Source organism: Antechinus flavipes, chromosome 4, assembly GCF_016432865.1.
Source record: "Antechinus flavipes isolate AdamAnt ecotype Samford, QLD, Australia chromosome 4, AdamAnt_v2, whole genome shotgun sequence".
In the NCBI taxonomy this organism is placed as follows: Eukaryota; Metazoa; Chordata; class Mammalia; order Dasyuromorphia; family Dasyuridae; genus Antechinus; species Antechinus flavipes.
Genome location: NC_067401.1, coordinates 383,136,747 through 383,149,245, shown reverse-complemented (window position 1 = coordinate 383,149,245; position 12,499 = coordinate 383,136,747). Strand labels below are relative to the sequence as shown.

The following is a 12,499-nucleotide window of genomic DNA, read 5'->3' as shown; positions in this document are numbered from 1 at the left end:
ACCGATCTAATTTTCATGTTACTGTTTATCACAGTGATCTGTATATTTCACATACACACACACACGCACACACACACACACACACACACACACACACACACACACACTAAACTATAAGCTCCCGAAGGCCCAGCATCTTTGTCTTACCTAAACTTTGCCGTCTTCAGCACTTCACACTTAATAAATATTGATTAAATTGAATTTATGGCATGTCAAGGAAACATTTCCTAACATGTATATAGAAAATCCAAAAGCAGAACTTTTAGCTAAAGGTTCCTAATCTGAGACCCTAGCTTGGGAGTTCATATATAGATTTCACGGGGGGTCTCTGAATTTGGATGGGAAAAAATATATTTTATTATAATATAATTGATTTTTTGATAATCTTATATAGTTTATTTTATGCATTTAAAAACATCACTCTTGGACTTGGTTCTTTTCAACAATGATCTTTTCGGATCAATTCCAATAGACTTGTGATAGAGAAAGCCATCCATTTCCAAAGAGAGGATTATGGGGACCGAATGGGAATCACAACATAGTATTTTCACCTTTTGTTGTTGTTGATTTCTTGATTTTTTATTTTTTCTCATTTTTTTCCTTTTTTTGTGCAGCATGATAAATGTAGAAATATGTTTAGAAGAATTACATTTTTAACCTATATCAGATTACTTATTATCTAGGGGAGGAGGGAGATGGAGAGGCAGGAAGAAAAAAATAGAACACAAGATTTTGAAGGTTGAATATTGAAAACTATCTTTGCATGTATTTTGAAAGTAAAAAGCTATTATTAAAAATTAAAAAGAAAAAATCATCACTTTGAGAAGGGAATCCACAAGCTCACCAAAACCGTAACATCAAAAAGGTTAAGAACCCCTGGATTAGATGAGCTCTAAAGTTCTAAGATCATCTCCAAATCGCATGAAGATATAGTCTACTACATAATAGATCCTGAATAAGTGCTTTTTGATTACCATCGTAGACTGCCTTCTGGACATTTCTTTTGTCATCTTTCCTGCAATTGATGTCTTCCATTACGTATTTCTTTTTCTATATTTATTTCTTTTCTTTCTAATTCATTTGTGAAGGTAGGGACCATGTGTTTTTTTTTTTTTTTTTTTGTAGCTCCCACAGCATTCTGGCTCAGGGCATGGCACACAGGAAATGTTCAGTTAGTGAACCAGTTGATTTAAGTTAACTTACTGTAGTCATTGCTTTTCTTGAGTATTTCCATATAAATAACTATTTTGTAAATGAATTTGGAGCATACATCTAACCTAGGGATCCTTAATCCTTTTTGGAACCCTTTTTCAGATTCATGTTTTAATAGTAAAATATAATAATAAAATAAAACATGTAATAATACAAAGGAAATCAGTTATAGTGAAATAAAGATGGATTTTTTTTCTCATTCAACTTTACACACGTCTTGAAATTCATCTGCAGCCTCTGGGTTAAGATGCAAGACATTTTTCTGAGATCTGGGAATTCTTTTCTCCTCTATCCCTTATTTCTGCTCTCCCCCTGCTGCCTAGCTCTAGCCTCTGCTTCTTCTTTATAAATTCAGGGTGTACAAACTAACTTTAACCCAGCTCCTTGACCTCAGATACCCCCAGTCATCATCAATGACAAATATTTATTAGTTTTTTTTTTAGAGCTTATGACTCATATGTCCAGGTCATCATGGGCTCAGGGTGATCTCTTTGGGTTTTCCCATGCACTCTATATCCCCACCCTATTTTTTTTTTTTTTTTGCATCAGGGAACCCAGAGATACCAACCAGCAGCTCTTATCTCCCTTCTCCTTCTTGAGCTGCCGGATACTGACAGTCAACGTGATCTTGTGACTCTCTGTATTTAAGGCCTGAGTCCCTGTCCGGGACCTCAAGTGCAGAATTGGATGACGGTGTGACCTGGTGGATCTGTTGTGGGAAGTTCATTACAGAGGCCTGGAAACCCCAGCTTACCAACCCCCCTGCTACTTTCTTCCTTTGACTGGCTTCACTCCATTCTGTGGACTCCTGGCCCCCTCTACTGGCTACTTAGAGACTCTTCTGCTGACTGGAAACGTCCCCATGAAGTCCCAGGAGGCAAAGAAAATTGTATGTTGGCCTTCTTTGATTTTTCTCTGAAGCTGCTTTTTGGGACAGATAGGGCCTGGTACAGGTTAGGGAAAGCTAATCTCTTAAGAGAAGGTAAAGGGAAGCTGTGATTCCAGCCTCAACCTAGTATGAAGTCAGTGTCTATCAGGAGACCTGAGTTCTACTTCATTAATTGTGTGAACTTGTGCAAATAGATCGACTTCTCTGGAACTTGGTTAATCTAGTTGTAAGAGAAGGAGTTTAGGCTAGCTGCTCTCTGAAGTTTCAGCTTTCACATTCTCTAATTAAGAGAAATCTTGGGGTCTAAAAAATTGGGTAGACCAGGTGGCCAGCTGTCTTCCCAAAGTCTTGATTTTAGTTGGACACTTTGGGGCCAAACTGATTTATTTGCTGGAGGCAGTTGGAAGTCACTTAAGTGCCTCAGATTCCTCTCCTATAAAAGGTAGGGATTAGACTAAAAGACTTTTTTTCAGTTTTAAACTGATGATCCTGTGATTTGAAAATTATCCCATGGCTCCTAAGCATAATACAAAGTATGTTTATATTCAGTATGGCTAAGAAACAATCCGTAACTTCAAAGACTTGACAGTTGAGTCAGAATAAGACATAGAAAATGAGGTCAGAAAAAAGATTTCAGTTCATTTCCTACTTCTGATGCTTATAATCGGGTAAAGCTAGATGTCATGACTTCTCGGTGTTCCAGAACTTTTATTTCCTTCATCTGTCCTGCTGATTTTTTTATGTTCCCACTGTCATCATCTTAGGACAGGTCCTTATAACCTAGATTAGCGGCTCTTAAAAGTATAGTCTAGAGAGTTTTGGGAGTCCCTGAGATCCCTACAAGATCAAAACTATTTCTATAATAATAAGCCAGATATAATAAATAATAAATAACCAGAAGAAGATTATATAGTTTGAAGGGCAGGTGAGGTCTGCCTCGGTAAGAAAATTTCTTCACTAAGAGTTCTCTATGAAATCACATATATGGTCCAAAAAAGATATCCCACAATAGGTAGCTATAACATACAAGATTATGGGAGTTAACCAAAAAAAGGGGGAGGGTGGAGAGAGAAGGAGGAAGAGAGGGAGAATAGGTGATGGGAAGAAAGGTCTTTGCCAGAATGAGGAAAGGCTTTCTTTAGGAGATAGCATATGAGCTGAGCTTTAAAAGACAGAGAGGAATTTAGCAGGTAAAGAGGGAGAAGTCACAGGAAACATCTAGAAAAGAAGGAGAGAGACAGGAGAAATGAATTTGCCGTGAAGTTGAGGGAGGAAGAAGGAGAGAGTGATTCTGGGTAACTGGAGCATAAAGTGCTTGGAGGAGAATAATGTGAAGTGAGACTAGAAAGGTAAGAGGGTCTTATATTGTGGGGGAGCAGATCTGTGATCTCAGAGTGAGAAAGATGTGTCTGACAGCAGTGGCGAAGGCAGATCCAGAGCTGGTGGAGAGTGGGAGCAGGAATAATTCTTACAAAATTATTTCAATAGTCTCGGTCAGCATTTCTCAAGCTTTTTAGTTTTAGGAGCCTCTTTATTCTTAAAAATTATTGAAGACTACCTATGGATAGTTTTATTTAAACGGCTCATCAATGATCAGCTAATAATTTGGAAATAAAAATGTGTTAATATTATTATAAAAATAGTTTTGATTTTATAAAAATCTCAGGGACTCACAGGGCTCCTTGGACTACACTTTTAAGAGCTGCTGATCTGGGATATAAAGCCTGTGCTAGGATGATAGCAGTGGGATTATAAACGAGCCAGGAGGACAACTGTAGGAGATAAAACTGTAGACAGCCTTTAAAGTCTTGAGGCCATGTGATATATAGTAGGAAGAATACTAGTTTAGTCAGAAAACCTGAATGCAAATCTAGCCTCTAATGCTCACTACTTGTATTACCTTAGGGAAGTCCCATAACCTCCTGAGACCTGTTTCCTCCAAAAAGTAATTTCCTATAAAATGAAAGGCTTATGCAGAGGTTCTTAACTTGGGGACTATGTACTTGCTTTTAAAAATATTTTGATAATTTTATTTTAGTGTAATTGGTTTCTTTCACAATCCTCTGAACTTATTTTATGTATTGAAAAACATCCTGAGAAAGGGTTCCTAAGTTCCACTAGTCTGCCAGAGGAGTTCATTGCACAGAACAGGATAAAAACTCAGAGCCCAGATGATCCAGCCCAGGGTCTATTCCATCTTCTTATATGGAGTAATCTCTTTGAGGGTAGGGAGTGTTCCTTCTTTTGTATTGGTGTTCCTAGCCTCTAACAGTGGTCAGGATATAATAAATGCTTCTGGGTTGATTGATGTTGTGCTTTGTGCAGAGGAAATCACAGGTGTGTGAATATATGTCAGTCAGGTTATGTAGGGGTTTGGGTGCAAATATACACATGTTCCTGTAACTAACAGTGTGCTACTGTATCATAAATAATGAGTATATATATATATATACTCATATATATGTATGTATGTGGAGATATATAGGGCTGGTTTTACATGTGTGTATATGTGTGTGCATGTATGTAGAAGTATATAGGGCTGGTTTTCCGTGTGTGCGCGCATGTGTGTGGAGATATATAGGGCTGGTTTTACATGTGTGTATTGTGCATGTATGTAGAAGGATATTGGACTGGTTTTACATGTATGTGTGCACATATGTGGAGATATAGGGCTGGTTTTACATGTGTGTATGTGTGTGCATGTATGTAGAAGTATATAGGGCTGGTTTTTTACGTGTGTGTGTGTGCTGTTAATTGGAAGAGAGAATTGTGTCTGTGAGGGGAATCTATACAAGGCAATAGCTTTACTGCTCCCACCTGAGTCAGAAGTGGCTGATTGTCATATCTGCTGTGCTGGCTGAGTCCCAAGGCTAACTAGCTGGGAGTAGGGATCGGGACAACCCTCCTAGGAGGATCCCCTCCACAGAGCTAGGTCCAACTCCCGATGATCCCTCCTTGGTGACCTGCCAGGAGGCTGCCAGATGGGAATACACAGTACTACCAGTGCTGGGGGAGGGGTTGGGGGAGGGATGGGAAGGCTTTCAGAGCAATCCGTCCCTAATCCCCCAGGGCTGGTACTCAGATGAGACAACCACAGGACGTATCAGAACGCCCTGCTGTGCTTGCTAGAAGACCCCTTTTTCTCAAGGCAAGGCTGGCGCTTCCCAGGGACATTGATATCGTGAGCCTGACCCAGTCCACAGAGAGCTGGGGGGTCACAGAGCCTGAGATCCCATCACCAGTGTGGCTTTGGGAGATGGTACATGGGCAGGTGAGGTCCTCGGTATGTTGGAGGAGAGAGGCATTCTTAGCCCATGTAAATAGGGAGGCGGGAGGGGTATGTGGAGAGGAGGCAACTCAGATTCTCTGTGGACTAATCCATCTTAGGGATGCGTGTGTGTGTGTGTGTGTGTGTGTGTGTGTGTGTGTGTGTGTGTGTGTAAAAAGGGAGTCAACAGGTTTTTTTTTTATCCTGTTGCCCCAGGAGAATCTCAGTTGTAGCCCCATTTTCTCTCCTTGAAGGTGATAGGAGATAATGGAAATAAGAAGGGTGTTTGACCTGCCTAAATATTTCCTGGATGTGAGGTCCAGATGGACTAGGAGAGAACTAGAGAGGTAAGATCAGAAACTTAGGCTGAGAAGGCTAAAAATGGAGTCCAAGAGGAGATCTGAAAAAGGACGTAGTGTAGGGACTAGGCGAATAGGAAAAAATGGATAAGAATCTTGACTTAGAGGAAATATGAGGGTTAAAAAATATGCTGGCAGGATTGATGAAGGAAGTAGTTTGGTACATGTAGTATGAGCTTAATAAATATTGATTGACTATTAACTATCTTGAAATGACCAGATTCTCCCGGTGAGGGCTGAGGTTCTGTAAAGTACACAGAGATCCCTTGCTTGGATGAGTTATGGTGTGGGAGCCTTGTGGAAAGACTAGGTAATCCTCTCCCCGTCTATGAGATTATGTGACCAACAACACAAAAGATTTTCCCAGAATATATCCAATATGTCTTGGGCTGGAGAAATGAATGATTATAATATTTATTAGAGAAGATGCCTTGTCAGTCAGATAGATAGGGGCTGGAGATGTGACTCCCTCGCGGAGGGTGAGGTGTTTATCCGTTGCGAGGCTGGATAAACTTCACAGTCAGTCAGTCAGCCAACAAGCATTTATGAAATACCTACTGTGTTCCAGGAACTGTGAGCACAAAAGACAGAACCTACACTCAAGGGGCTCATGGTTCTTAACTTCATGCTTTTAAAGGATAAGGGAATGGAGAATGGAAGAGTCCCACGATGGACTGATGGAGATTGGTGGGGGCATTTCAGGACAGCCGAACAGAGCCTTGTTCAGAAGAGAGATTAGTTCAGCAAATTCCTGGGGTGGGGAGAGGAAGTGGAGTCCACACGGCAGCAGCTGAGTTGGGGTTCAGGTGACTATTAAGAGAGCAGATTCTTCTTGAAGCTGATGATTGGACTTGGAGCTCAGACAGAAAAGAGCCCTGCTCTTTCTTGAATCAAATAAATGGAGAGAAGTAAGCCTGGCCATGGCCTAGAATTAGCAAGAAATGACGAGAGATTATCAGAGCCAAGGGGAAGCCATGGGAAGAAGGGCGAAACAGAGAGTGCCCAGAAAAGACTAATTCATGCTTGAAATATGGGCCAAATTCGTTAAATAATGTGAACCTGAACCTTTCACGGTGCTTTACACAGACAGGCATGGAATGATTTCATTTGTTGCTTTGCCTCTGATGCAGGTTGTCTTTTGGTCTTCGTGTACCTGAACAGAAAGAAACTTAACAAAGCTAATTCATATATATTTTGCTTTAAAATGTTGAGGCACTTTAGCCAACTCCCACGGGTGCATTAGATGTTTTGGGGGGTAGATATGGGGCCAGATAAATAAAAGGAAAAAAAGCTCTGAGTCTTAGGTTGGGGCTCTCCTCATTTTCCAAGGACTTGGAGATACTTGGACTCCAAAATATTTGAACTCAGGGAGATGCCCTAGTGAAGCAGCCTGCTCCGAGGCACAGACTTTGGAGGGGAAATCTTGGGAATTTGTAATGGTAAAAATAACTAGGACCCAAGACACAGAATAAAACATGCATTTTTAGACAGCTTTTGTGGGAATTAATTTTGCTTGACTATGCATATTTGTTAAAAGGCTTTGTTTTTCTCTACCACCGCCTTGCAACTCCCACCCTCAACCCAATGCAGGATGGTGGGAAGGCAAAGATAGGATAGGGCAGCTAGAAAAAGAAATAAAATGGTCTTTGAGGAATCTTTTTTTTTTTTTAATGTAGGATTGTCCAAAGGAAGCACAGTCAAGAAGGAGAGTTTTGAAATCTATTGTTTGGATAGATTGTTTATACTGAAAGGTTGTATAGATGGTTGTATAGACTTTATGTGTTGAAAGCTATTGTAATGGAGGTTGAAATTATTATTAATTACTTAAAAAAGAAAAACAAGCTATGCAGAAAAATGAAATGCGCTGTTTCCTGTACAGATCTTTTTATCTTCTACTATGTATAGGAAGATGCCCATTTTATTTAGGGTAAAGTTCAGAATAAAAATAAATTTTCAAAAAGAAAGCATCCTAGGGCTTCAGCCAGCTGCAAGTCTTTTCCTTGAGGGCTCCATTCATCTAACATTTTGCTGTAGGAAGGGAGTGTCTTGCCTTAAGCCTGTCTAAACAGCTGATTCCTAAATGCAACTCTGGGAGGAAAGCTTCTTAAGCTTCTACTACTGCCTAGCTGGGTGGGTCAGTTCCTGCCTTCTAATCCCAGCAGTCTGCAGTAAAGGGTCTGGGAACACTTTTGAGTCAAGGTTTCAGAAGTATCGGGCTGTGGGGTTTAGTACTGTACAGCAAACTAGCAGGTATGCCGAGATTGGATGTCTGTTCCCTCTTCCCTCGACTAGGAGAAGGCTGGGAGCCTGGGTCCTCTTCTGACTTCAGAACCAGGTCCCAGAAAATATTTGCCCAGTGTCGATCAGCAAAGATGTCAGTTGGTACTGGAATTAACAGACTACTTCTTCCCCTTTCTCCCAGCTCTTCCTATGGAGCCATCATTCGGGATTATTAAGGGATGAATGATTTCTAAGGTCTCTACCTTTTTTTTTTTCCTTTCAGTCCTTGGTATGATGCAGAAATAATCAGATTTTGAAGTCACTTCATGTGGAATTGGGTCCATGCTCCAGGTCTCTTACTAGCTATGTGATTGATCTGAGTCTTAGTTTCCCCCATGAGAAAATTTCTTTACACTTCCTTACAGGATTATTTTGAAAGGATGTTAAAATTATCATTGTAGACTGCTATGATTGTTTATTTTGCTAACCTTCATCTCCCTATGAAAAGAGGAATAATAGAGAAATAGCATCTTTCAAAGTGCTTTCATAGCTCATAAAATTTTCCTATCACCCTGTAAAGGAAGCAGGGGAGTTAGTATTCCCATTTTAAAGAAGAGGAAATAGTTTTGGAAATGTTATGACTTTCCTAAGGTCACACAGTGAGCAAAATGTTGGGTTTAGGGAGGATGGCAGTTAACAGTAGAGGTTTTTAATCTTCTTTGAGCCACAGACCTCATGGGCAATCTGATGAAGTTTATGAAACTCTTCTCAAAACCATATATTTAAATGCATAAAGTAGAATTTTGTGGTTGAGTCATTTTTCCATTATATCCATCACTTTGTGACCCCATTTAGGGTTTCCTTCACAAAGATACTAAAGTGGTTTGCTATTTCCTTCTTAAGATCATTTTACAGATAAAGTAACTGAGGTAATCAGGGTAAAGTGACTTACAGCTAGTAAGTGTCTGAAGTCAGATTTGAACTCAGGATAATGAGTCTTCCTGACTCCAAGTCCTAAACAGGATTCTAAAATAGACTCATAGGAGTACTGAAATATAGTTATCCAAAGATATTTTAAAATTTTTTATTTTTATAATCGTTTAAAAAATTTTTCCAAATTTATGCAAAGATAGTTTGCAGTGTTCACCTTTGCAAAACCTTGTATTCCAAATTGTTCTCCCTCTATACATCCTTCCTTGCACTAGACAGCAAGCAATCCAATTTAGGCTAAACACATGCAATTCTTCTAAACATTTCCATTATTCATTTCCATATTCATTATTCAATGAAAAAAAAAATCAGATCAAAAGAAAAAAAAAAGAGAAAGAAAAAACCAAGCAAACAAACAACAGCAATAACAACAAAAAGGTAAAAATCCTATGTCCAAAGATTTTATATAACACAAACAAGTTTATAGACACTTACTTAAGAAATTATGATGATGATGAGCTCCACTGAGACATGGGTACTAATAATAATTAGAATTTTATAGCACCTTAAAGTCTACAAAGCACTTTATATATGTTGTCACATTTAGTCAGGGTCACAACAATCCTGTGAGGTAGGTGTCATTAGTATTCCCATTTTACAGATGAATAAACTGAGATTGAGGGAGATTACATGATTTGCACAGCTAGAAAGTGTCTGAGGCAGGATTTGAACTCATGTCTCATCTTGCCTCTAAGTCTAGCACCCCAGCCTAATTTTTTTTCAGGTGAGATCAGTTAAGTTGTCAGGTGACTGGCACTGAGAGGGTGAAAGCTTTGCTTTGCCAGTATTTGCCCTTTCTACCAGACCTCAGGATCATAAAAGATGAGCTGAGAAGTTCCTTTTGATCTGAATCTCCCAGAATAATTCCAGCTGGAACCCTGGACCTTGAAAGAAGTCTCTGGCTTGGACCTGTCTTTCTTGGCCCATCCCCAGCTCTCCAGGAATATCCTGCAGACTCAGAGCAGCAGAGTCTACAGCAGACTCCAAGCCCTGGGAGACACAGCTGGGGGGGGGGGGTGCAAAGTCAGTCTTAGCAGGACAAAAGAACGCCCCAAGGTTTTTCTTCTTGGTCTCAGAGTTGCTTTGGAGGGAAGCTGTTCAGTTCCTATTAATACTCAAGGTGCTGTCTGCCCAGCCTTCGGTGCAGGTGGTTAAGGCTTCCTGATATACAGCCTCATAGCAAGAATTCTGACTCTGGGTTCAGATCTCAGGTCTGCGACTTGCCAATTGTGTGATCTGAAGGAAATCATTTCCCCTTTCTGATCCTGTTTCCCCATCTCTAAGATCAGGGCAGGGTCAAACTGGATGATCTTTAAGATCCTTCCTGATCAGTAGGAGAGCTGCCATCCGTGAGGTTTCATTGTCAGGAGGACAATAGTCCAGGTAGTGTCCATTGTCTGCCATTGTATAGCTGCTTTGCTCTGAGCATGTGAAATCTTTTTTCTTAATTATTTTTTCAATTGTGAACTAGAAAACTTAAACAAAAATCAGGTGTTTTCATATACAAAGAAGTCTGATTTTTCATGACCTCATGGATCTATTCCATGTAGCTTGTTTTCAAAATATTAACAAGAAATGAGAAAGGAATAAGACTTTTAGATTATACAGAAGCCTCACATCTCTATCCTCCTTTGATACCTTCTTTGAAAATTTATAAAAGGAACCAGGAAGTGATGAATATGACAAATACTGAATAACATCACAAAAAATAAAATTATTATATCTGAAAATACATGTATTATGTATATGTATATATTAAATTTATTTTTATATTATGTATTTATATAAAAAGTTATATATTATATAAACATATAAATTTATTAAATTTAATGGTGGTAACAACATTGCTCTGCTTCTGTTTTCCCTTCTTTCCTCTGTGTATTTTTTTTTTGTTTTTGTGTTGTTTTTTTGTAGGCATTTGGGATTAAGTGACTTGCCCAGGGTCACACAACTAGTAAATGTTAAGTGTCTGAGGCTGGATTTGCTCTTGGGTCCTCCTGACTTCAGAGCTTAGATACTCTATCTACTATGTACTAGCTGCCTCTCCTCTTTGTATTTTAAAAAAAATTTCAATGATGTTCTTTTCTTCTTCTTTTTTTGATGTCATTAAGTGATCCTACCAATTGTCACCCCAAATAAAAGTTCTACCTTGTAATAACTAAACATAGTCAAGTCAAACAAATTGCATTATATTGACTGTATCTGAGAATGGCTCATCCTTCACTACTCTCTAGCAAGGGATAGGAGGCTTGCTTCAAAAAGTCTCCTGGAGCTGTGGTTGGTCATTACATTGGTCAGAATTTATTTTCATTATTTTTGTTTCAATCAATGTTCTTGAGTGTTTCAAAGTTGTCATCCTTCAAAATGTTGGGTCATTGTAAAAATGGTTCTGCTGGTTCTGCAACCATCATCTCTCATCAGTTCATACAAGCTTGATGGGCATCTTAGTGTCTAGAATGCGCTACAAAGGATGGCTTGTCAACTGGATGGGGCTAGGTTAATGTCAGAAAATAGACCACAGCTTAGGAGGCAGGGGCTGGAGGAGCAGGAGTGAGCTTCTGAAAGGGCTGGGTATGCAGATCTAACTGTTCCTAACAGGCAGAGTGCCTCCTCTGTTTTCTTAGTGCTTCTGGGAAGGAACCCTATCCTTAAAAGGAGTCAGGGGGTACAGTGGATAGAATCTGGGCTTAAACTCAGGAAGATCTGAGTTCAAAATCTATCTCCTAGTAGAATAAACCAGGGCACATTATTTAACCTCTTAGACTTAGTTTCCTCGTCTTAAAAACAAGAGGGTTGGATTCTGTGGTATCTTAGGTTCTTTTCAGCACTGAATGTATTGGATAGTCACCTATTTTCATAGATGATCTGCACTGGGAAGATCACAGCCCCCCTTAGAAAAGAGCATGTAGAAGAAGGCTGCTCCACCTTGTGATGTTAGAGAATTTCTTGAGCCTCAGATGGATTATTATTAATTTATTTAATTTCAAGCAAATATTGGTTGAATTCCTACTGTGTGCAAGGCTTGGTCCTAGAGCACTATGACTAGACACCACTCAAATCATGTTCATTCCTCCAATAGCTCAGTCCTTCACCTTTATGGAGACCATCAGTCCAAAGGATACCATTAAGCTTCCCAGAAGCCCGCTTCAGGTGTCATGGTTAGAGGAAGGCACAGGGGCTGGGAGAAGAGCCTTGTCAGATTTATAAATTAGGAACACTTGAAAGGAACATTTTCTCTCTAAACAAAGACCGTAAGCAGGAGTGTGGTGGTAAATAAGTTCTCATGGTGGATAGGAAGTAGGATAAAAAAAAAAATGATCTGTCATCCAGATGGCTTTCTTCTGTCAGCAGCCAGACATTGGATTGAGGTACCCAAGAGTTTGGCTCTAGGACTTTCCTGGGTTAGCAGGTGGGAGTTGTCCAACAAGGGCATTGCTTATTCTGCGTCTCCCAGGGGCCTGATCATTATCACTTGTGCAATAGCACTTGGATTGGACTGGGGAAGAGGGAAGGAGTGCTGATCAAGGGGAGTGCACAGTATCAATAGAGACAATTCCAGAT

At 39.7% G+C, this 12,499-nt stretch overlaps 1 protein-coding gene across 2 annotated transcripts in view; it reads left to right on the top strand.

Annotated features, from left to right (window-relative positions):
• Window positions 1-12,499, top strand: part of TMCC2 (transmembrane and coiled-coil domain family 2) — a 68,747-nt gene that overhangs the window by 41,679 nt on the left and 14,569 nt on the right. Inside the window, exon 1 of one of the 2 annotated variants that reach the window (XM_051998541.1) lies at window positions 1,877-2,101. The exons of the other annotated variant lie outside the window; for it this stretch is intronic. Within the exon in view, the coding sequence (XP_051854501.1) occupies window positions 2,075-2,101 (27 nt within the window). The 5' untranslated portion in view covers window positions 1,877-2,074. Of the gene's footprint in view, window positions 1-1,876; window positions 2,102-12,499 lie in introns of those variants that run through there. 2 annotated transcript variants of the gene reach the window in all.